Here is a 25,399-nt window from a genome sequence, read left to right as displayed (position 1 = left end):
TTTTCCTCCCATGGTTAGCCTCTTGTTCGCATTTGTTGCAGTGCTACATATAATTATAATTGGTTTACAGGAAAGGAGAGGCGCAGTATCTACCACACTTTCTCCGGCAAGTGTGTGTGTGGACAGTACACCATCGCTCCTGTCGGGTGGCGTTCCTTGGGGCTCGTTCAAGTGTGGTATTGCAGATGGCAGGGACGCATCCCGCCTCGGCCAATCAGACTGCCGCAAAAGCGGGACGCATTTTGTCCACGACAGCATGAGCCATTAAAGGCTTTCGCCTCAAAACGGGGAGAAGAAGGAGGAGAAAGCTCGGTCACCGGCAGCTAGTGCTTTCGCTCCTCATTCGGTTCTGCAGTATTGAACCGTTTTTATTTATATGTGGGCTGGTAGCTTGCGCTCTCGCGTCATACTCTTAAAGGATGAGCTTAAGCGTCCCCAATAATGTAGCACCTCCCCATCCATGGCCATGAGCCTTCCCATTCAATAAAGGACATTCAATCAATCAATGTAGCACCTAGCTTACACTGATAGGGCGTGATAGGGGAATAATGTAGCCGGCAAAGGAAGCTTCCGCCGCTGCTATCGCAATTCAACTAGGGTTAACCAAAGTTAAACCAGAAGTAATTTTTTCGTACTTTCTTTCATTCCTTTTCCTCCTTATCCGCTTCTTCTCTGCCTTCTCCCATGCCTTCTCCGACCCCCCCAACTGTACCGCCACTTCTCTTTGAGGGGTTTTACATCTCTCCACTCCCAACCTGCTGCCATTTTTTTCTCTCGTCCTTCGATCGCTGTTCCAAAGTCACAGAGATGACAGAAACCGAAAAACTGTCTAGGTCGGGGAAACAACAGTCGCAAGCTATAGCCGAGCAAATCGGTCAGAGTACGATCGAGCAAAGTTACAAGCAATTAGAAGCGGAGGCAAAGATTGAGAGTGCAAATATGTTATATAAAACAGGGAGGGAAAGTGTGGGCGGACTGCTTATAGGAAGGGAAGAGCCATTTCAGTTTATCGACGCTTTCGAGGCTGTCTTTGTGTGGAGTTCTACTGTATGAGTACAAGGGTTTCCGCCGGGAATCCTCTGTACTTTTGCTCTCTTTTCCATCGTACTTTCTTATACCCTCCCCGTCGCTTAGGTCTTTTGTTTTACTTAGTGTTTTTCCACACTGTGCTGCTTTCGTTGTCTCCTCCTCTGTTTCTCGTGCTTTGCTGTCGGGAAATAATTTGCCAGAAGGTAGCCGAACTCTTTTGCGTCTGTGCCTCGTGTCGTACGTTGTTTCCGCACTGTTTTATATCGCGTTCTGTCACTCCGCCGAGCCCAAAGCGCAACCACCTCGCTGCACCAACCCGGAAAACTGTTTTTCGTTGTACTGTCGTGTGCGCTCCGTGCTGGAAGCGGAACCGATTTCCAATCAAGTAGGTTATAAAAAAAAAAAAAAATATGACCTCCTCATTTCCGATGCCCCAGAGCAGGAGTTTCGGCAACTTCTTCGCCCGATGCGAAGGTTGATTAGATGCTAATTTGGCTGAGCAGTATAGCACCAGAAGAGGGAATGCGGTGCCTGGCAGCATTTGAAACGTTTGTAAATATACGCAGCCCACGTCGCCTCCACTCACTGCGCCCGTCTCCTTTATTCTCATAGCCTGAGTCGCTTTGGGACGTTATACCCCACAAAACAAACCAAATCAAACCTTTATTCTTACTGAATATTCGCCAATAGGCCTAGCTACAAGCACTGGTCAATTATATTTATTCTCCATGGGGCTCTCTGTTCTCGGCCTTCGTGCGCCGTTCTCTAATTTCCTCGGTTATCATTCTCTGCGCTTCTGTATCTTTCCTGAGTTTGAGGTTGAGTTGAAATTTCTTTAATACTGTCACATGCTAAGGATTGGAAGCGAAGCAAAGGAGGAGGTTGAAAAGAAGCAGAAGCTGGTAGTTCTAGAGACTGTTTCGCCTCTTCACATTGATATTGTTTTGAAATTAATGTCTTTTTGTCTGAATAGTAGGGCCTCTTTTCTATCGTATATTGCATATTTATATGTATTATCGCATTTTTTAAATCTCATATCGAACAACGTGATGCCAATTTCTACTGGATTCATGTGTGGCTAATCCACCTCGTTCGTATATGTTCCATTATCTGAGGACACAACAACAGCTCTCGATTCCTCCCCCTCTACCCCTGCCTCTTCCCCAGTGCAAAGTAGCAAGCCAGATTTTAATCATTCCGGCCAACCTTTCTGCCTTTCCTTTCAATAAACTCATTTATCTGTCTCTGTACCCACAACTAAAAATAAACGCCTTGTTACGTACTCAGTAAGCAACGGTTTGGTGGAGCAAGTGAGGCCGCCCAAGACGGATCCTTCTGACCTTCAACGCAGCCGCCGATTCGCTGGATGCTTGCTGGCTTACCACCGTTGCCCTTGAATATGGCTGAAAAGGGCAACGCTCAGCGAACGCCGCTAGCGGTGAGCAACTGGCAGCAGCATCGCGAGCCGCGGGCGTTCATTGATATTTCTATGACTGGGAAGTCTAAGGAAGACATTGTTGAGTGGTACAATGGATGGGACCCCACTGTAAAGCTAGCGAATGTTGTATTCTTTTTGGAAGCCACTGCGCTAATTTGTTTTGACAACCACGGAGATACACTTACTAGCTGAGACCGTTTCACGGAGGAGATCAAGAAGTTCTTCGGCGATGGGGCTGCAAAGAAAAAGCGCTCTGAGCAAACGTTGCTTCAGTGAGTCCAGATAACTGATGAGCCTTGCACCGCATACATCGAGGAAATTTTAAAGCTTTCCAAAGTAGTGAACTCACGAATGTCTGAAGAAGATAAAGTCGGGCATTTGCTGAAAGGCTATAGCTGAAGATGTATATACATTCCTTATCAGCAAATATCGTTGGAACTCCACCGCTGACGTGGTCAGCCACTGCCGCACCTTGGAAACCTTTAAGTTTCGTCGTATCGCCCTTAAATTTGACCGACTGGCCAATGTCACTTCCGTGGTAAGTGTAGATGCTGGTGCTCCCGATTCGATGGCTGAACTGATACGCCGGATCGTCCGAGCAGAACTGCTTCGAAACCAAGATTGTCTCTTCCGAGATGAAGACCAATAGGGATGTTGCGTGCCCTCTCTCCTTCTTGGACTCCAGCTAGCATTGCACCCAGTTTCGACAGACACTATGCTACAGTCTTTTCCCAGCAGCGTTTGGAACGAAGGGCCACCGACACAGGCGGAGTCGTTCGCCAGCAACACTACGATTCCCGCCCTTATCAAACTTGTACGCACATTCCCGCTGACTGGTGGCGCCCGCCACCTGCGTGCTACAGCTGTGGAATTGATTAAAATTCTAACGGTGGAATGATCGGACATATCTCTCGCTACTGCCGTCGACGGAGCATGCGGCGGCAAGACTACCGCCCCTGGCCCAACGCTTTTCATCGGCTCGACATTGAAATCAGTCGCCCAGTGGCTTCATCGACTTGGGATCGATACCAAACGGCACAGCTGCGCAACGCCTCGCCTGCTTCTGACCGCAGTATGACGCCTACACAAAGACGAATCACCTACACAAAGATGAATTTCTTGATTCCCCGTTGCATTGTTTCAGTGACTAGAGGTCACACCTCGCTGTGGACAGTTAACTATTCGGAAGAGCCAGCCATGTTACCTCGTGGCATGAAACTAGCCAATTTTGAGTTAGGTTTGTCGGTTTAGGTTGCTGCACTAAGTACCAGTGCTCATGAATAGAAGGCACACACCAGTGCAGAGACCGCAACCGAGCGCCAAATTTTAATTGGTCTAATTCTCAAGCATGGGTCCGTTTTCGATTTCTCCCGGAAGCACCCGCTAGCGATTCCAACTTATCGTATTAATCAGGTGACTGACACTGTATGCGCCCGCCCGATCAGACAGTAGCCGTGTCACCAACCGAACGTCAGCTAATCGACGAACAAGTTCGTGACATGCTTCAGCGCGGCGTCACCCAGGAATCTTCAACTCCCTGGGCGGATCCTGTTTTCCTGGTTAAAAAGAAATACCAAACGTAGCGGTTCTGTGTTGATCAACTTAGTGCCTTGACAAAACAAAACAAAAAAATTTATCCCCTTCCACGCATAGAGGATGCCATCGACTGCCTTCACGCAGCTAAATACTTCTCGGTTGATTTGAGATCAGGCTACTGGCAGGTACCAATGCACCCAACCGACGAAGAAAACATAGCATTTGTGGCACCCGATGGTCTTTATGAGTTCAGCGTAATGACATTTGGATTATGCGATGCGCCGGCGACATTTTAGCGTTTCATGGACACCGTTCTGCGCGCACTAAAGTGGCAAATTTGTTTATGCTATCCGGATGACGTTTTGATATTCGGGAAGACATTTCACGAGCATAACAGCCGCCTCACCATCGTTCTTGATTGCATTGAAAGAGCCGACCTTGTACTCAACTCTATAAAATGCCATTTCGGCGAACGCCAGACATTTGTTCTCGGTCACTTGGTCGATAAGGATTTTGTCCGACCGGATTTCCAGAAGATTGAGGGTGTAACCAGCTTCACAGCACCGAAATCAGTGAACGAACTCCGGAGCGTTTTAGGACTATGTTCCTATTTTTGCCGTTTATCCCCAGGTTCGCATAACATCGCCTGTCATCTTACGTGCCTCTGCTCAAGGATACACTATTCAGCTGGACTGCTGATCGAATGTGACTCTGCCTTACGCCATCTGAAATTCTTTCTGACTTGGGGCCTCGTACTGCGCCACTTCTGCTACCATCGAAGTTCACACCGACGCTAGTTGTATCGGCGTTGGCGCAGTACAACCGGGTTAAGTGGAGAAATATGGGAGAGGCCTTCGCCCTGCAGTGGGTATAGTCAGGCTGATGATGATGATGATGATGATGGTGGTGGTGGCGCAGTGCTTATACAGCGCCACGGCGACGCTCAGAATGTAATATCTTATGCCAGTCGTTCGCTGAGCAATTCGAAAAACAATTACACAGTGACTGAACAAGAGCGCCTTGCGGTTGTTTTTGCCGTGCGGATTTTTCGTTCCTACGACTATTGAAATTATTTTACTATCTTCACTGACTGTCATTCACTGGGTTGATTTGTATACCTCCGTGATCCCTACGGCCGTCTCGCGCTATGGGCTTTGCGCCTACAAAAGCAACTTCATTGTGATATACTTACAAGAACGGCCGTCAACTTGGCGACGCTGACTGCCTCTCGTGCTTTCCGCTCTTTACTGGTTGCGATGACGACAGCTTTGAAGACTACCTCGCGCTTATATCACATCCGGTTCCTGACCTTCACCACTTCCGGAATGAACAACGTAACGACATGACTTTGGGAGCGCTCGTAATTCATCGAATGCCCGTTTTTGGGTTCGCGATGGCTTACTTTACGAGCGGAATTTCATCCCCGTAGGTGCACGTTTTCTTCTCGTCGTTCCAGAAAATTTTCAAATTCCTGTTCGTGAAACGATGCACGACGACGCCACTTCTGGTCACTTGTGTTTTGCCCGGACCCTTCAGCTCCCACGGGAAAGATTTTACTGAATAAAAATGCATCAAGCCATTCAACGCTGTCTACCCAGTTGTGTGCAACGCCAGCGTTACAGCTGCCTACATCACGCCTGCCAGGGCTGCTGCAACCTGTCGTACCTCCGACCGCATTTTAGAGCAAGTGGGCCCTCTGTTGGGCCTTCTCCCGCGGTCTTCCAACGGTAACCGATGGACCAATGTGCGTTTCGACCACCTCCCCCGATACTCTAAGCTAGCTGCAGTACCGTCAGCCACTGCTTCCAATGTGTCCAAATTTCCAAATTTCTTCTGAGGTTTATCATTTTTCAAAACCATCCGCCTCGTTCTGATCAGTGACCATGGACAACAGTTTACTGCTGATGTTAGTGAAGAACTTATGTGCATGTAATTTCGTCATTCAACGCCGTACCAGCCCCAAACGAACGGCCTCTTTGAACGCACCAACTGTACTCTCACCACTATGCTGTCAATGTAGTGCGTCGATTCCCATCATAAGAACTGGGATGGCGTCCTCCCTTTTGTTACTACGCATATAATGCAGCGCAGCATGAGACTACTGGCTACATTCCATTCTACCTTCTCTACGCTCGCGTTCCCCGCCGCTCTCTTGATATCCTCCTACTCTTCACCTTCCACGACGACCCTTCTATCGCCGCTACTCCCGAGCTGAAGAAGCTCGCCGCCTTGCTCGTATCAGCATTACTGGCACACAGGCTCGCTCCAAGGAACGTTACGACAGCCGACGCCCGCGTGTCTGCTATGCAACTGGCGATTTAGTGTGGCTGTGGACACTGCTGCGCAAGCGTGGCTTATCCCAGAAACTCCCGTGCCACTATCTTGGAGCGTCTGAGTGAGTTGAGCTATCTTATATCACGCCGTACTGAAAGCGGCCGATGCTCACGGACGACGCAAATGGTCCATGTCGTTCAGCTCAAAACGTTTAATCCCAGGCAGTCTGTTTAACTCGCAAAAGGGAATATTGTTGGGCTAGTTGGTTCATGACTTAGAACAAAACAGCGCGAAACCACGGGACGACAGGAAAGAAGCACAGACGCGAGCGCCGACTTTCAACTGAGTGCATTTCGGGCAAAAATGCAAATACGAAAGGCAAGCAGAAAAAATCACAGAATTACAAAATATCACAAAATTACCGCTGATATCATTTGTAATTATCTACAAAGGCTATTTCTTTCCTCGATAAGGGAGGAGATGGTTCGCTCAGACACTAGGGAAGTGCCTGACGGAAGAGAACTTCAGTTCCTCGACACAAGGCTCTTGTTTGATGAGTTGCATTTCACGGAAAGGGTTATTGCCCTATTCATCAGCACACTCCAAAGTGGTGAAACGTGGAGTAGCTGTGAGTGCTTTCAGGAATGCTCTCGGCAGGTCGTGCCACCACTGCATCTTCGAAAGTGTCGAGGCGCAAGCTCAAAGGCTGCTGGCTACCCTATGGACGTCTATAACAGCTTATGCTTCCAGCTTTTGAATGAAAAGGGAACCTCTTGGAGGGAAAGGGAACCTCCAAACCTTTTTAACGAAGTTCGGTGGAGACAGCTTCGGTCCCCTCCTCTTTCCAGCCCCCAACAAACAGCTCGCGTTGTGCGAAAAGTGAATTGGGAAAAGCGAAAACAAGTTGAATGCACTACTAAGCACATGACGCAGTTTGTAGAATGTAAAAGCAAGGTGATTTATGAAATCCCTCTGTCTTGCAGTGCCACATACGTCGGCCGGACCGGGCGATGCATAAGTGACAGATTAAGAGAGCGAACGAATGACGGGAGGACTAGCAGAGCTATCACTCTTGCAAAACACGTGTCTACATGTTGGTGCATTCCTTAGTTCGGGAAGTTCAAAGTGCTGGGCGCGTATAATAGCCAGCTAGAACGGGAGCTTTACGAAGCCTTTGTTATCCATGACAGGGGGGAAAATTGTCTGAGCGAATCATCTCTTCACTTATCCAGGAAAGGAAAGAAAAAACCTTTTTCGATAATGACTAATGATATGATAATGACTAATGAGCAGAACCTGAACAGCATAGCCTCCTGGTGCCAAACCTGGCAACTTGGCCTGAACACCAACAAATGTTACCAGGTAACATTTACTAAGTCTAAGATTCCTAATGAACCTACCTACAAACTAGGTGATACCACACTCAGCACGGCAAATGAAGTAAAATATCTAGGAGTCCTACTAACTGCTGATCTGTCCTTTTCAAATCATTGATATGAGCGTCAAAAAAAAGCTGGGAAAATGCTCAACCTACTCATACGGACCCTTGGAACTGCTCCTCAGATCCTTAAAAGTACTGCCTACAAGTCACTGGTAAGGCCTCAACTGGAATATGCGTCTGCAGTATGGGATCCGCATCAGCGGTACCTGATTGATAAATTAGAAGCTACACAAAACCGCGCAGCCAGATTTATATCAAGGCAGTATTCCAGACATGCCAGCATAGCACAGATAAAGAAACACATAGAACTCGAACCGCTACAGATAAGGCGCCAGAAGCAAAGGCTCAAACTTCTGCACTCAATATACACCGACACAACAGGCATCGATAAGGAAAAGTACCTAAAAACAGCCCACTATATTTCTAACAGGACAGACCACAGTTTTAAAGTACGGAAAATGGCGTGTAAAACGAACTACAAAAAGTACTCATTTTTCCCACGTACTATTTCTGAATGGAACAAGTTGCCAGCTGATGTGAATGTAGACCGAGATGTATTTTTACGGCTAATCAATGATTTGTGATTTTACTGTTCCTTCAAACTATTATTGTTGACCGAATGCACTGTTGTTCCCCTTGTATTTTTCTTAATTCATTACTCCTTTGTCTACCCCCCCCCCCCCCCCGCCCCCCTTTTTTTGTTCGTTCTCTCGTGTGATTTTTTTTTTTTTTTTTTATCTGCTCGTCACTTTAATGTTGTACCCACTCCCTTGCTATAATGCTTCGGCGCTGCAGGGTGTACTGAATATAAATAAACAAATAGATATCAGCAGTAATTTTGCGATATTTTGCAATTCTGTGATTTTTGTGATTTATTCTACTTGCCTTCCGTATTTGCAATCTTGCACGAAATACACTCAGTTGTAAGTCAGCGTTCGCGTTTGTGCTTCTTTCCTGTCGTCCCGTGGTTTCGCGCTGTAACTCGCCCTCGGGGCTTCGTCTGCGAGGGTCCGGGAAGTCGGAAGCGAAGAGAAGAAAGAAGACCTTGAAGAGATGAAGGAGAAGCTAATGGACATTCGGGCTCTCGGTTCCTCCAACTAAAAATAAACGCATTGTTACGTACTCAGTGCGTATCAATATATAAGATGAATCTTGGTCATATGGAATGGATAACCGGGAACTGACAGACTCTTCAGTGTTTGCAGGGATCGCCAGTCATCTCGCATTGCTCTGATCAGGCCGCCCAGGGAGCCACACTTGGCAAATAATATTTGCATGTAAGTCCGTTGCTAGGGCAATGGTAGCTCAGGCGGTAGGGTTCGATTTCGAAGCGTCCAGTAGACAAGAAGTTACGCGTGACGTGTAAGCTGCATGGGCGAGGAGCTTTATTCAAGAACACCTCGTGACAGGATATGAGATCTGAATGCGATACTGACTGACGAAGACATATGGGAAAGAGACGGGGCGTATTCCTCGCCCCATGTTGAGCTAGAATGAAGCGTTCGGAAAAGGGGGTTGGGGAGGGGGGGGGGGGGGGGGGGTAGATTTGGACACCCACTTGCCAAGGCAGCCTCGGCGCTTGCCGCCGCGTTGCCAAGCGAGGAGTTCCCGGAGAATGACAAAATCACGGTGTATAGGTTGGTGATGGTGGCATGTGACTGGAATGGGATTGTGGCGTTGTTCGACGCCCTTGGACAGTGGTTTCTAGCCGTATTCGATTATGATTATGCGTTTGGGAATCGGAAATGATGCAGGATATACCGATAATAGTGCGTAGTGTTGCGTGATGAAGGCGTTCAACGTTAGCGAAATCTGTCTTTGATACTTGGAGCACAGATATGGCGTGGAGGATTATATAACTTTATTTGGCAGAAAAACGGCCGCTATCTTTCTGATGTCAAATAATATTTGAATACTGCGGGGAACAGTGTTTCGTTTGATTTATCCAGCTAATAACAGTACTTGAAAACGGTCTGTTTAGGCTTTTTAATACAGCAGCCTATAATTTTCTGTTACTGTAAACGTGATTATGAGCAACAGTCGGTAAAGCGAGTCGGGGGTGCTGTCGTCAAGGGTGACTCTGGATGATTTTTAAACAGTTTAATTTAACGATCGCTTTATATTTCTTGGAGCTCCCTCCCCCTTTGTGGTAAAAAAAAAAAAAAGAAGAAAGAAATGTGGCAAAAAATTTAGGGGTGATGAATTTAGGGGTCAAGTGGATGCAGCTAGCACAGAACCGGGTTAAGTGGAGAAATATGGGAGAGGCCTTCGCCCTGCAGTGGGTATAATCAGGCTGATGATGATGAGGAATTTGATTGATTTGGAGGAATCGTGATAGTTTTTCTTTCGCTCGCCACTCTATCCAAATTCTGGTTCTAATCCAGTTCTGATTCCATTTTCTTTCACTGACCAATCATTTCACTTCCGATTCTGTTGTTATTGCATTTCTACCCTTAATCGCTCGTTCCGTTCAATTGAGCATACACATTTTTAATTTTTTTTTCTTTTTTTTTTTTTGCGCTGAGTTGCCACCTGACGCTGTTCGCAGGTGGCGGCTTCGTAGAGACTCACATGCCGAATTTCGTAGTTCCCCATAATGGTATGGTTTAAAGTGCGCACTTGAATGGGCTAGAAAAGCGCTGATTGCTAGGGCAGTGAGCGCCGTACCATGCCATGGTATTAAAACAATGAAATAGTGTCATTCGAGACTAAACAACGAGGGTAAAACAAGGAGGGTAGATAAAACCGCTGACACAGGAAGGAGCGCGAACGATGCAGCGGGTTAACCGCAAGGCTATTGCTTGGTTAATTGAAGATGGTACAGAAAGCATAAAGCGAGATTAAAACAGAGTCTGAGTTGCGAAGACAATTAAGGAGTTCGAGAGAATGGGAAGAAGTGGTGGCTTATCTGCGTAGTGGTAAGGTCCGCGGTCGACGGGGGCGCCGGGCTGCAGATTCCCGCTGTGGGGCCGAGGTAGCTTTGAGGATGAACTTGGGCCGCGCGTCTTCTGGGGTGTCAACACCGCGCCTAGATGTATCCGACTGCAGCCGAGGCTCGCTTGCCGGTCACATCCCTGGCTGACCTCACGCACGTCTGCACGTACCGACTTCCACCGAGCAAACTCCTCTGTTCCCCTTCTTCCGACTGCCGCCTCTTCGTAGCAAACAAAGGGAGGTCTCAGGGAAGGGCGCGCAAACGACAAGAAAGTAGGTGTGTGTTTTCTCTGCGCAGTTATTTTTTTTTCTCTTTTTTTTTTTTTCTCTTGAGGTTATCGCTTTAAGCGAGCTTTGCAATACCTTTGCCGGCAGTTCAGAGCGCTTGTCTCTTAATTCAACGAACTCTTACTATGGCATTTGGTTGACCTTTAAACCAGGTTGTCACTTTTAGCAGTGTCAAGATCGCTAGCGTTCACTTTCCGGACCTTGTCTCCAACGGGTTCGAGACTGTTCGACAGTCTTAGTTCTGGCCTCGGGTCGTTGGTATATATTTCCATATTGGTACAAGAGGGTTGATCGAACTAAGCAAACTTTGGGAGAATGAGGTAATTGCTTTAAAAATTAGGCGTTTTGCTAACAGCAAGCTCGGCAGCCTCGTTAACTGTGGACTCGAATTTGTGATTCATGAAATATGTTGACCTGGTAACGTGATCTCTTTCCTCCTCAAGTATTTTGCTTACACCTGAACCGGTATTGCTTGCGTCTAGTTTCATAGTATTCCGCGGTTGAAAGAAATCCTTTTTTCTCTGGTCAACTAATTCATTTCAACTCCTTGGGATCTTTCTAAGGAGAAGCAGCGGTTGGAGTCTTAACAGGACAGCAGAGTCAGCGATCTCAGATCTGTAGTATACACACTGGCGAGAAAGCACAAATAAGGCTTTATTCGTCTACAACAGGAAGGGTGGTGGATATCTGGCAGGATTCTGGGTTCCCTGTAGTCTCATCACAACCACGAAGACATTGGCTGCGGAGGTAGTGTGTCTTGTCACCAAAGCTACTTCAGGACGAGGATTTCGGGGCTATGTGTTCCGTTCAGGCGATACGTTTGTTGCATCCGGGTGTTAGGCCACGCCGTTGTTTTTTTCTTTTTTTGTGTGTATTTCTGGAGTTTTTGGAAACATTTAGAGGATATTCAAGATTCGATCATGTAGGTAATTTATTTTAAGGTATGGGCCCCGAATTTGACACCGAGAAGTGTTTTTCGTGGTTTGGCTTGGTTTGTGGGGTCCCAGAGCAATTCAGGCAATGGGAGACGCCATGGTGGAGGACTGCAGAAAGTTCGACCACCTGGGGTTATTTAAAGTTCTCTGACATCACTGAGCCACGGCCGCCGCTGCCAAGATTCGATCCATCATTCGTTGGCACAGCATTCGAGCGCCCCAACCACTGCACCACCGTTTAGGGTGTTTAACGCTTTAACTTTAAAGGCCTTTTTCCATGGAGAATCCGGTTTCGACGTCGCCGGCTTTGTGAGCGAAAATTCACGGGCAACAACGCTAGCATGCAGATGGCATTTGACCAGTAACGCCGTACAATTATTACGTCACTGGGTTGTGTGACGTTAGGCGACAGCATGGCGTAGCCGACTTGGCAGGTGCTGCCAACACGGACTTAGCCTTTGAAATTGAAGGAAACAACTTAAATGCAGCCTAACAGAGCCCTTCGGGGCCTTCAAGGTGAATGCCCTGAATTTTCGATGCAACGATGTCCTCATCTTTCGCCAGCAGTTAGATTTTTTTTTTTTTTTCATTTTTAGCCTTTCGTGGGCGCTTCTCACTGAGTCATTTCTTTTGTGTTTATATATAGTGTAGGGGTGTGTTTATTAAGTCAACCCAGATGGACCCAGCCGCTCAGTGAACTCGCAGCGGAGCGTCAGGCGTAGCGAAGCGCCAAGACAGCGACCAACTTCATCGGCGAAATTTTCCGATGGCCCGAATAATGGCCAAAGATTCTCTTTCTGTTACTGAATAGTTAGACTCTCCTTTCGTCAAAGTTCGGCTGGCGTATGCCACAACGTACATGCTCGCTGAAACCAGGCTTATGTTAAGTAAGGATGGCACCAAGTATACGTTTGATTGTCCCGAGATACAAAGTCGCAACCGAGTAGAGTTCTCGGCGAAGACTGGTCGGTGTCGTACGAGTAGTTCCAGAGGTCAGGCCGAGAAGGTTTCGGAAGGCGTCGGCGACAAAGGCGTGCAACATGGCCCGGCAGCCCGCAAGAGTAGCAGATTCGTCGGATGTCCGCAGTACGTCAAGGATCCGTAGGGCGTTAGCGTACCCTTGGAACAGGGACGTGAAATGCAGACCCAGGCAAAGGCGAAAGATGGTTGGAAGGGGCGGCCTGGTAGGAAACAGAAGAGATTGGCATTAGCGGCCTGGCCGCAACTTGGGCGTACGTCAGTGGTGCCGTTACTTGCGCCTGCACAGGGCTGGGCGGCAGTACAGGGCTTGACGGGAGCACGGGGCTGGGCGGGAGCACGGGACTGGACGGGAGGACATAAGCGATATGGACTTGCACGACACGCCGTATGGTAGGGGCCAAAAATGGAGCAATGTCAGGAACAAGGCGGCCAGTATCTTGTAATTGAGGGACCGGGGATAGCTGGCGGGCGGCTTCTTCTCGAACGAAGGCTTTGATCTGTTGAATCAAAGGGCTGTCCTCTGATAGAGTAGAACCGCCCAGTGCTATAGTGTAGAGATGGTGTCGTCTCTAACACCGGACCGCCGGGTAGAAGTGCGCTGCTTACGAAGCACGTCGTAGCTCTGGCAAAGTTAATCACGTCACTGACGGTGGTAGGATTTTCACCCAGAGCATCTCACGCGTCCTCTGAGATACCTTTCAGGATGTTTCCGATGTTAGCCGCTTCGGACATTAGGGGGTCGACGTGTTTGCACAGGTCAAAGATGTCTTCTATATAACTACTGAATGACTCGTCGGCATGCTGAGTGCGCTCACGCAAGCGTTGTTCTGCTCGTAGCTTCTCGATGCTGCTGCAGGACGGCCGAACACCTCCGCAAAATTCTTAAATGCAGACCAAGATGGCAGGTCTGCCTCATGGTTGCGAAAGCAGAGGTTCGCCTCGTCGGTCAGGTAAAAGATTACGTTGCTTAGATTGATAGTGTCGTCCCATCTGTTGTTACTGCTGACACGCCCATACGCCGAAAACCAATCGTCGACGTCTTGGTCGGCCGCGCCACTGAAGAGGCATGGATCACGTTGCCGTGGAACGCCAGAACACAGGACCGTGGTTGGGATATTGGCGGCGATGTCGAGGTGGTCTCTTCCGGCATGGTGGAAGCAGAGGGCAATGTGTGGCTTCTTAGTTCCAAGGTGGATGGGAACGCACCCACCACCTCCACCAATTGTAGGGGTGTGTTTATTAAGTCAACCCAGATGGATCCAGCCGCTCAGGATGAACTCGATGTGAAGCGTTCGGCGTAGCGTCAGGCGGAGCGAAGCACCATGACAGCGGCCAACTTGTTCGTCCTCGAGTCCGCCAGCACGCGATTCATGTCAGTGGTTATGATGACGAAGATTACCACACTACAATAGTTATTAATTTTCTCTCATTTTCAAGTGGCGTATTCTGCGAGTGCATGTATTACTACACATCTTCGTAGCCACTTGGCGGCGTGCAAAACGCAGTTAACATTTCCGAACCCGTTCAAATGGCAGTTCTCCGCGGTCACAGGTCTAGGAAGAAACATTCAGATTGCACTGCATTTTAAAGTAGCTCTGTCAGCATCTTCGCGCGATATAGGGAAGATTTGGTTGTGCCACCTTCGCCAAAGCGCTCCTAATCGGCAACATAAGTTTTGTGGATGTCATTTTACGCACGAACTTAAGGAACTCTCGGCTCTCTGTTATTGACATGTGCGAAGTTTTTTTTGCCGCAACATCAGGCTTTATATGCGGTGGCTCCATGTACCATGGAACGTCGATCATGTGCCATGTACTGAGCTATACGACACGGGTCCAGCTCAATACTTGCACATATAATGAGAATTGAGCTTTCGGGATTATATATCAAATGAACATCTGGTGTGGATACGTGAACAGTGAAAAAGAGTAATTCTCTAGTACAAATCGAAGTTATTTTGAGAATGATCAGGTTCGTTGTAAACTCACTTTTCATTATACCTCCTTATCAACTGTCCGCCTTAAACATAGAGCATGGGACATAACGGCACGGATCTGATTCTCCGCTCGCGAAGCTGATCTGTACCGATTTCAAGGTATCACAAGCAAGGAGGTTTATCAGGGGAAAATGTTGGAGGTCACACGGTCTTAATGAGACAAGGATATGGACTTGTATATGTGTTTCAACAGAACAACGACCCGTAGTACTTTTCTACATTTGTATAAAACTGGTAGGAGAGGATCGGGGCTGGCTGCTTCATAGTGCGACACATGCCATCATGAAAGGACAAAGTAGGAGGTACGAGCGCTGGTCCTGCCTACTTTTTTTTTTTTTTTTTTTTTGAGGGGGGGGGGGGGGGGGGCGTTGGGCTATCCTTTGAAGCAAGGGGATATTCTGATCTAATTGCATTTTGTTTTTCCAATAGACGTTATGGCCACGCTTGCGGCTCTGCGTGGCTATAGTCTTTTTCTTTTTTGTACGAGGTAAAAATTACTTTAATGTTGAAAAGACTCGAAAGAACTGTACACAAGCACTTCCTTTTCCTTCAGGAAACAAATTTAGTCATGCATGTGTTGTCACGAGGAAACAGCAGCCGGCTAAAAATATAGTTTGCAAAGTTTCCTTATGTAGCTGTATTCTCGTATGGAGCAAAACTCTCGACCACATTAGTGCGCTCTAAATTGGAGTACGCCTCTTTAATTTGGAACCCTCATCAAGCATACCTAGTAACAAAATTGGAGTCTCTGCAAAATAAAGCCGCCCGTTTCATATCTAAAAACTATTCGCGATCAGCAAGTATAACTGAAATAAAAACAGCCCTCAACTTACCTCTTCTTGAAAGACTGAGAATGTTTTCCTTACTGTCCTTTTTCTTCAAATTATATTATAGTAATTCTTCCTTTGCGTTGTATCATATCACGTTGCTCATCACGTGTTCCCACGCATTGATCACCAACTGAAAGTGCAACCCATCTTTGCTCGAACCAATCTGTTCTTTCACTCGCCTCTCCTCCTCGCCATCCGTCAATGGAATCTGCTGCCTGCCACCATTGCATCTTCCAGTGATTATGAAACGTTTGTAACCGGACTAAAAAATCACTTCGAGCTGTAACCTTCATCTTTGCATTTCTTTTTTTTTTTTTATGTTCGTATTAAAGCGCTGCTCTTCGAAAAACGTGAATGTTAGGTGCCATCTGTATCTTTATTTGAGTGTTTGAAGCATTAGCTTTTCAACATTTTGCGCCTGGCTATATTGTTAACCACTGTATACTTATCGCAATTTTGGATGCATTGTTTGTACTGTTGTCCCTCTTTCCGCCCCCCCCCCCCCTATGTAATGCCCGCCCGGGCCTTTAGGGTATTTGAATAAATAAATAAATAATATTTTAGGCCTTTTTTTTCTTTTTTTTTTTTGTTAACCAATGAAAATGTAAGTAAGATGTAACGGTTCAACGCCGAATTATTTTGGAACTTAAACGAAAAACCAAAGTAGGAGATTACTTTCGCGTTTTTTTTTTTAATTTTTTTTTTTTAGGCTGCCGTTTGTCACAGTTTATATGTTTAATGTTCACTGGAATAATTGCTCAGTACTTAACATACAGCTTCAATAGACCATGTCGGTTTTGTGTTTTTTTTTTCTTTTTTCATCCCTTTAGTGTAAGAAAAAAAAATTTTTTTCCTCTTCTTCCCCGAGCTCTACGGTATTTGACAGGAACGGATGTAAGGCAGCATCGTTGCACTATTCCGGCATGAGTGACGTGTTTTAGCTGGCATATGGTTGCAGGTTCGGTGAGGACTGAAGTCTATAGCAATGGTCACGCGCTTGAAAACGATCACATGCTTGCATGGTATATATATCGGTAGTTCAGGACGTCGTTTTCGGCGTAGGATTTTGGAAACCAAACCATAATCAGGTATGGTCTCCGTCACTTACGTTCATACCGTTACTCTGCATTCCGCATTGATCGTACTGTGACGCCAACTCTCGTTAGCTTTCGCGTTACTCCAGAAGCAGAATGCGTCGTTGTTGCTTGTTGCGAAGGTCATCAGCCCGATATGTGACCCTATTCACGCCCCCTTTTGATGCACTACTATTTTCAACAACAAATAGTTTGGATTCGTCGTGACGGTTGTTTTCGGTACGAGATTGCATCTGTTCGCGTAAATATCATCGAATGGTTGCCCTAATTAGAACCAGCCGTTTGAGAAAAAAAATATAGGCATCGACAAAATGAAAACGTAGGCAGCCGTGTTGCGTAAGCTGAGACATTTAAATGTATTGCATGTTTGGGTAATAAAGACAGCCTGTAACGATTTCTAAGAACTGATTTCAGGGCCTCCTTAGAGATTTGAATGATTCTACAGCATTTTCAAAAGCAACCGATTCACCTGCTTTTGTTTGTGTTTTAGTTTATTTTGCTGGCTATAAATTAAATTTTCGTCTGTATTTTAGTTTATTTTGCTGGCAATAAATTAAATATTCGTCTTGCGCAAAGAAAAAAAAAACGAAAAAAAAAAAAAAACGTGTTTCACGGGATGGCGTGGCCTGACTTCACTGGGTATGTCAGGCCAACTGTTCCCACTCCTTATCCGTATGGCTCACTCTTAATTTATTTGGAACCTTCTAAAAAAAGGGGTGTTGAGCAGTTCAGAGGCAGGTAGCACGTTGTGGTCTTCAGTGTCCGCAGTGGTGTCCTTCCCGCTCGTATTTATTTTGTCGTTATTACGAAATATACGTTGGTGTTCGATGACATTTCCGTTTCTTTTTCTGCAGTTGTTCTGTCGTTTTTTGTTGTTTTTTTTTTTTTGTAATTGCACGGGGAGTTATGAACAAAACAATTTTCAAAATATGGCGGTGTTCAAGTTGATACCATGTTTAGTATCAAAACGAGGCTTAGCGAATATGAGTGCGTTTGTTAATTTGATAAGAACAACACGATCGAGTAGCCAGCCTCGATAAGGAAGCGATTGGGCAGCCGTTATAGACGCGTAAGATTAGCACGAGCACATTCGTACATTTTTACCAGTTGGACCGTCTCTTTGCTCACCGTGTGCGCTTTCCTCCTCTCTCCTCTTTTCTTTGTGTGCAGTGAAGGTGCCCCAGATCGTGAAGATCGTGCAAACGCAGAGCGGTGAAGGGATCAGCGTCACCTCTGTGCTCATGGAGCTGATGGGCATGACGGCGACAGCCGCCTACAGTTACGCCCAACGATATCCTTTCAGGTGCGTACGTCCCCACCTTTCTCCCATACACGCGGCTCAGGCCACGTGACTGCGCTCGGAGGATGAAGATGGCTCGCGCGGACGCGTTACGAAACGGCGGAAAGATGTCAGGACAACTGAATCCCTGGTGAAACAATCTGTATTGGCAAAGCGTACAGTATGGTGGGAATGCGGAGTCTATTGATATAGCAAAAATATATTGAAATCCGTGTGCTGTGTATATTTTTTACGTGTGATTTCCATACGCCTGCCGCGTCGTTTCCGCATAATTTCCTTATGCTTTTCTTGCAGTTCTTACACGAATTTTTGTACATTCGTAGTTTCCATATGATTTTCCTGTGAGTTCTGATTTCGTACGGGTTCCGTGTGAATTGTTTTTGAGGTTGTCTTATTCATTGCCAGTGTAAAGTCGCGAGTTCCCAATGGTTTTCATATAAGCCGTACGGAGAACATATGGGTTGATGAGTGATGGATTATGAAGGTCGATGTTAAAACGCAGGAGTTCTGCCCAACCTGTCCCAGAAATTTACGAGTGAAAATAATTCTGAGTTGTAGCCCTCCCCTTGCACTGTAACAGCAACGCATCACACCGTTCCACCTCCCACCCGATTCACGCCACCTGACGTTTCAGACCCTTGAGGGTGGCCAGAACCTCCCTGACTGCACAACGCTACAAGAGAGGTGGCAGCTAGCGCCTGCAGGCGCAACAATACGCACAGAGGCACGTTTCAGGTTACCCGCTAACAACCAACAAAGTCATATGCTGGCGGAGGGTTGAGGTTAAGTTGAAGACAGCGCAGAGAGCTATGGGAAGGAAAATGTCAGGGTTAACGTGAAGAGATATCAAGCGACTTTAGTGGTTCAAAGAACAAATGCGAGTTCATGGCATTATCGTCGAAACCAAGAAGAAATGGGCATACGCAGGACATAGTGCGAAGACAGTGTAACGGATGCATTCAAAGAGAAAATAAGCGTAGAAAATGCGAGTTCATGGCATTATCGTCGAAACCAAGAAGAAATGGGCATACGCAGGACATAGTGCGAAGACAGTGTAACGGATGGATTCAAAGAGAAAATAAGCGTAGAAAATAAGCGTGGCAGGGGGCGGCAGAGAGTCTGCTGAGACATATTTTAATTGCATTGAAAACAAAAATCATTGTTCTCTAGTGGGCATAGTTAATGTGGGTGCAGATGTCACAGCAACACCGCGGACCCAACTCGATGTGAAGAGATATGTTTCGAGAATCGTTCCAAATTTCCGCGCCTTTCTTGTGTGCGATTCGAAAAAGCGCTGTTTAGCTCAGCGTCCGAGAGATGGCGCAGCGTCCCCACGAGCGAGTAGGGTGCCTCGATGGTCCCCTCTCGCGCGGAAGGCGGATTCGCGCTTTTGAAGCAGTGTAGGAAAACCGGAAAACCATCTCCCCGACAATGCGTTGATCGTGCTTGAATGGTGCAGCTTCAGTAAAGGACTTTGGGGAGGTGCTGGTAGAGCATATAGACAAGAAAAAACTCATTCTTTATTCGCGTACGCGTAATTTTTTTGTTGTTGAAAATGATGCAAAGTGTATAAAATTTATTCCAGTTTTGACATTCGCATTAATTATTACTATAATTTTTTCCGAGTGGGGACTTTTGTAGCATTACAGTTACAGTTTCGAATTCCTTTCCCGGCGTGTTGTCGCTTTTGAAACCTCCGCGTTATTGTGCATCATCTTGGCGCTAGAAACTGCGAAACGCGCGAGGAAGCAAAAATACCACGGAAACCAACTCCTGGTGGCAAAAGCAAGCGAGGAGAAAGTCATGTGCTGTGCCCTATGGGAGCGTCATCATTGTATGGATACAGCTGCAACCTCTGTAAAACAACTTTGGGGCATACTGCTGTAAAACAGCATCCTATATCTTGCGTTGTGGAGCTAATTAGGGTTTGGGGCCTAGTTGTGGCATGTATTGTGAGGAAAAAGTGTCGTTACGGTAGGACGCAGAACACCAGCGATTTGCTTTTGAACCAGGTGTATAGTGGGAAATAATAATAATAATAAATAATAATAATAAATAATAATAATAATAATAATAATAATAATAATAATAATAATAATAATAATAATAATAATAATAATAACAATAATAATAAAATAATAATAATTAATAATAATAATAATAATAATAATAATCGGTTTACAGGAAGGGAAAGTCACAGTATCTGTCACACTTGTTTCTGTGGACACCTGAACCGCGCCGTAGGGGAAGGGAGGAAGGTGGGATTTAAAGTGGAAAAAGATAAAGAGGAGCTGTAGTGGAGGGCTGCGGAGAAATTTCGACCACCTGGGGATCTTTAACGTGCGCTGACATCGCACAGCACGCGGACGCCTCTTCGTATCGCCTCCATCGAAACGCAGCTGCCGCGGTCGGGATCTAACCCGCAGGTACTCCGGCACAGTAGCCGGGCGTCTTACCACTGCACCACCCCGGCGGAGCTGTGCGAAATTGCTCGTAACCAGTTTGATAAGAAGCATGCTGAGACCGCTACACCTCGTAACGTGCTAGGAATATCAAGACCTGTATTTTCTTAAAGCATTTGTTATACTCCTAAAATAAATTCTGGAGTAAAAGTTCGCTGTTAATGTTCATGATGAAGTGTGGGCATATATTTTTTTTTTCTCCGTGCTGTGCAAGTAAACATTTTTTAAGTATGACTCAAGCCGCTATTTAATGGAATTCTCGTGTAGAATGTAAAGGGCGTACTTTTTGTTGTTGTTGTTGTTACGGAGAAACGGTGGTATATTCGATCTAGTGACCCGGCAAATTTTTTTTGTCTTCCGTAGTCAAAGGGCCACAAAACAAAAAGGGAGGGGGGGGGGGGGGGGGGGGGCATCGCTGAGAAACAAATTACATGGCAGCAATGGAACACGCATTACTAATCAACGCAAAAAAATTACACATTAAAAAGCGGAGTGGTTGAGATGTACAGCTAAAATTAATATGGCCCATTCGCCAACCATATACCCAAAAGTGTTATATAACTCTTTGCAGGTAACTGAAAGTAGGAATTGTGACACATAATTTGGGCACAACCGTTCTAAGCTGAATGAGGCAGATGCTACTGTAGAAAAATTTTGGGAACGGAGACTTCTAAAACTTTTATCATATTTTAACAATCTGTACAGTTGTGAGGATTCTAAGCTGAATGAGGCAGATGCTACTGTAGAAAAATTTTGGGAACGGAGACTTCTAAAACTTTTATCATATTTTAACAATCTGTACAGTTGTGAGGATCCTAAGCAAAGTGCAGCCTGTGACAGGACGGGACGCGTTACCTTTTGGCTGCCGCTGATACAGGTGCTGCTGTTTGTAAGTGATAGGGTTTCTACGTTCAGATAATGACAGCAGTTGGAGTCTAGCGCCCATTTTTGTTTAGTTAAATTTGGCGCTGGTTAAGAGTTGCACTTCGTGTTTAGCCCGATACATTTTCACTGGCCATCAGACTGATCGTCGTGTCTTGAGGAGGTTTGGTAGATCCGGTACATTTTAAGAGCGCTATCTCTTCTCACGTTTCTCGACTTGGTGCCCGTAGGCACAGCGAGTCGATCGGCGTGGAAATCTCCCCAAGTCCAAAGGTAACCGAAGGGGAGGAGCTGGCCGTTGCTCTTGCGGTGGTAGCCGGGTATCCAAGCAACACGTCCCTTACTATTCTTACAGATTCGAGAGAAGCGTGCCGTAACTACATGAACGGCCGCATAGGTCGCGCCGCGCTCAGGCTCCTCCAGAGCGCGACCCCATCAAAAGTCAAACACAACATCTACTGGGTGCCAGGACACACCGACATAGCCGGGAACGAACGCGCCGATCAGGTAGCTCGAGGGTACACGAGCCGAGCTTCCTCCCAATCGGACGGTCTACCCGAGCGAGTCGGCCCTACGTACTCAGACATAAGGGGGCACGGATCCGCTATCCGCCGCCTCATCGGGATCTAAAACAACAAGAGGCAGTGTACTGGCGAAGACTGCAGACAGGAACATTCCCAAACCTACATATCCTTAACAAGATTTACCCGTCGCAATATCGGGACACCTGCCCGTGGTGTGGTAGCAAACCTTCGTTATACCACATCACTTGGGAATGTATAAGTAACGATAGCTTTCGTAAAGACCCGAGTGCGGAACAGTGGGAGATTCGGCTCTCCAGCGGCGATCTAGGTTGCCAACTAGGTCTTATCCAGCACGTCCAGCGAGCAGCGAAGCTCAGCGGAGCCCTGGAATAGGGGCACCGACCTTGTGAGAAGACGGAAGATGGACCTCTTCTGCTAGCACAAGACCTTCCTAGGGAAACTAACGTATTTCCTATCCTATCCTATCCAAAGGATTTAAGATGGCGGTCCAATTCGAGTGCCGATGATGACGTCATAGGCTAATATGGCGACTGGAAGGGGGACCACCTGTCTGTGACGTCACGGACCGAAATGGCGGCATATGTTCGAAATCCCAAATCTATGATGGCGGCTCTCGGCGCGACGTAATAGCTAATATTGCGGCCTCTGAGATCAGTTGTGCCCATGCACCTCACCTTGCCACCAAATGGGGCTAATTAAAGTTTTCACGATTTCTGCCCGGAATGGTGAGATAAGCGTTCGGTTCGCGTGTAGTTCGTGTGAGCCAGCAATGAACTGTTAGTGCTTGGAGAATTGGAATTACTATAGCCGAGAAAAAAAAAAGATTATAAAAAACAATGTAGTGCTAGTTAGCTGCGTGCCCGACGTAGACCGCTCCGCCTCGCCACTTTGAGGCCTAATTGCGAGGGAAATGAGAGCGTGCATTGGGTATACCGACGCAGTGGCAATCTTTGTGGCCGCGGCCGAAGCGAAATTCACGACGAACTGCCACGCGCCCGTCTCCCAGACGATGGCAGCAGAGTGATGAAACCTCTGGGTGGAGCGATCTACGTCACATTGGCGCGCTGGCCCTCTGTTATGAGTACTTCAATTTTTGAAAGGGTTTTTACTTGAGCATACAGTTTACAGGACGAGCCTTAATTCTGAAAAAAATATATATATATATAAAATAAAATAAATAGACATACCCCGGCCGCTTTTGAGAAATCCTGTATCAGTTTCATACCGTATTCGGTACGCCGGTTTACTGTATACAGACGAAAGCGCTGCGCGCAACCGGACAGAGCTGTGCTTCCGCAACTTCCTGCGTTCCGCAAGCGCCTGTGCGTCTTACATGTTCCTCCGTCTTTGTCCTTGTCCGGCTACGCGCTGCAAAAACTAAAGAAAAAGCGGCAGCCCCGGGCGGGGGAAATGTGCAGAGCTGTAAAACAATAGATTTCAAAAAAAAAAAAAAAAAAAAAAAACAAACAAACAAAAACAACAACATTGCGCACACGCCAGGATTCGAACCACGATTCTTCCGCACCACATAACCAATAACCAGTACTCCACGGTGAGCTTTTTTTTTTTTTGTTTTTGTTTCTCTCCTTTATTGCGTATGAAAGCTTCCGAGGAAGAGAACTTCAAACAGCTCATGCCTCAAGTCACCGTGTCGCATTATGCAATCCCGCTAAAACCCGGCAATTTGCTCCCATCACAATCGTCGGAATTCCGGGATCCACACAAAAGCATCGAGATGCGGAACAGCCATGGAGCTAGCTCGGCTCTTCCAGGGCAGCATATACTCGGAATTAATACATCGATGATAGTGGAGATTTGGCGTGATGGTCCATCACATCACACGGCTCTTCCACAAACTGTATAGACCCATAAACATGACTAAATCATAATTTCCGAGCAGGCAAAAGGCGAATAGTACTCTATGGCGTAATTTCACTGCAATGTGTTTCAAAAATTCGTTCGTACGGGCTATGCACGCAGTCATGCGCGGATGTAGCACAAGACGGGCTTGGCAACGTCTCCGCTGTGTTCCACGTGTTCTGTGTGCGGGCATAGAACATTACTATATGTGCTGCCCATCGCAGCACATAAGTTGTTCTTCAGGACTCCGATCTGGATTCCAGGTGGCGACAGAAGTCGTGATAATTAACTGTTATGTGCGATTGTGTATATGTGCTTGATTTGTGCACATTAATTAGCTTTTACGTGTCGTTACGGTGAAGCAATTACCGTCAGAACCCACAGGGCTAACCCCACCTGTGGCCAGCAACAACCTCAACTCCAAGAAAAACATAGTATCGGGGCACTGAATAAAGCAATCTTCTTGCAGTGCTCATATTAATCTTAATCTAGCGTAACGTTGCTGTTTAGCACTTTGTATATATTTTTTTTATTGACGGTGCAGAAATTGTGGTCGTGGTTCTCCGATCGCCCTTTAAACGCGCTGAATATTTTTTCCCTGGCTATAGCGAGGGGTCAACAATGTCCCATGTCTTTACAACGCATCGGTCTCTTCCAAGCAAATCTCAGAATATGCTAATTTATTAGTGGTAGAGGTTTTGTCATCGTCTTAGAACGCATGTTTTTTTCTTTTCTCATACAGTGATATCTGGCGCAATAATGCGTGTCATATTGCGTATTTTAGTTTATCATGTTGGCAGCGAAGCGGCGACGCCGATTAATACAATTCGGACTGCAAGTTTTGCATGTGTAAACACTCAAGGAAACGTCGCCTGGTATGTGGCTATCTGTACGTTATTTAATGGTTAGCGACTTGCTTCAGGCATGCTCAAGCATACTTTTGTTGTCGATAGCGAAACGCTACGTTTTTCCTTACTCTGTCGCATTGAAGGGTTTACAGTCGCAGATATGAAGGTACAATTACACAAGTTCGGACGCGAGCTGCAGCGATTGTTGCTTGCATACACTTGCGGAGAAGATGGCGCAAAGTAATACGATGTGCGTATGCACTTGCTAGGGTACATTTCGATGACTTCATAGCTTCTATATACTTGTGGAGAAAAAAAATTGAAAACGCGTGCCCCAGATGTACGAAAAAGTTATTATGTATATTGTATGTTTTCATGCTTATTTAGCGCGCTGGCATGATCCGGCATAGTCATTCTGGTTGAGCTATCGGTGCGGTTTGAGTTGAGAAACTGCAATATTAATTTGTCCGGTATCAGTTCCATTAAGGACTGATTCGGACATTGTCTGTCTGGCATATGAGGGCCATACCGGATAGATCCGTCCGGTTACAGATCTATACCGGACTTGCTCGTCTGGTTTTAGATACCTACAAGATACCGTAAATAGTCTGTCCAGTATAAGCTCCATTGTTGTCTGTCCGGTTCGAGCGTTATTTCGGTTCGGTATAACCTGTTTACACTTATGCAGGACGGGTCACACCGATATTAGATTTGTACTGGGCCGTG

At 46.4% G+C, this 25,399-nt stretch overlaps 1 protein-coding gene across 1 annotated transcript in view; it reads left to right on the top strand.

The window, feature by feature from the left end:
• The window catches only part of LOC146200148 (mannose-P-dolichol utilization defect 1 protein-like), an 86,822-nt gene that overhangs the window by 16,829 nt on the left and 44,594 nt on the right, over positions 1-25,399 (top strand). The window contains exon 3 of the mRNA XM_084595381.1: positions 17,947-18,079. Coding sequence (XP_084451507.1) covers positions 17,947-18,079 — 133 coding nt within the window. The remainder of the gene's footprint in view (positions 1-17,946; positions 18,080-25,399) is intronic.

Source organism: Amblyomma maculatum, chromosome 2 (genome assembly GCF_055883805.1).
Source record: "Amblyomma maculatum isolate TAMU_Amacu chromosome 2, ASM5588380v1, whole genome shotgun sequence".
NCBI classification, from domain to species: Eukaryota; Metazoa; Arthropoda; class Arachnida; order Ixodida; family Ixodidae; genus Amblyomma; species Amblyomma maculatum.
Note: the sequence above shows the minus strand (reverse complement) of the source record. Positions and strands in the feature narration are given on the sequence as shown.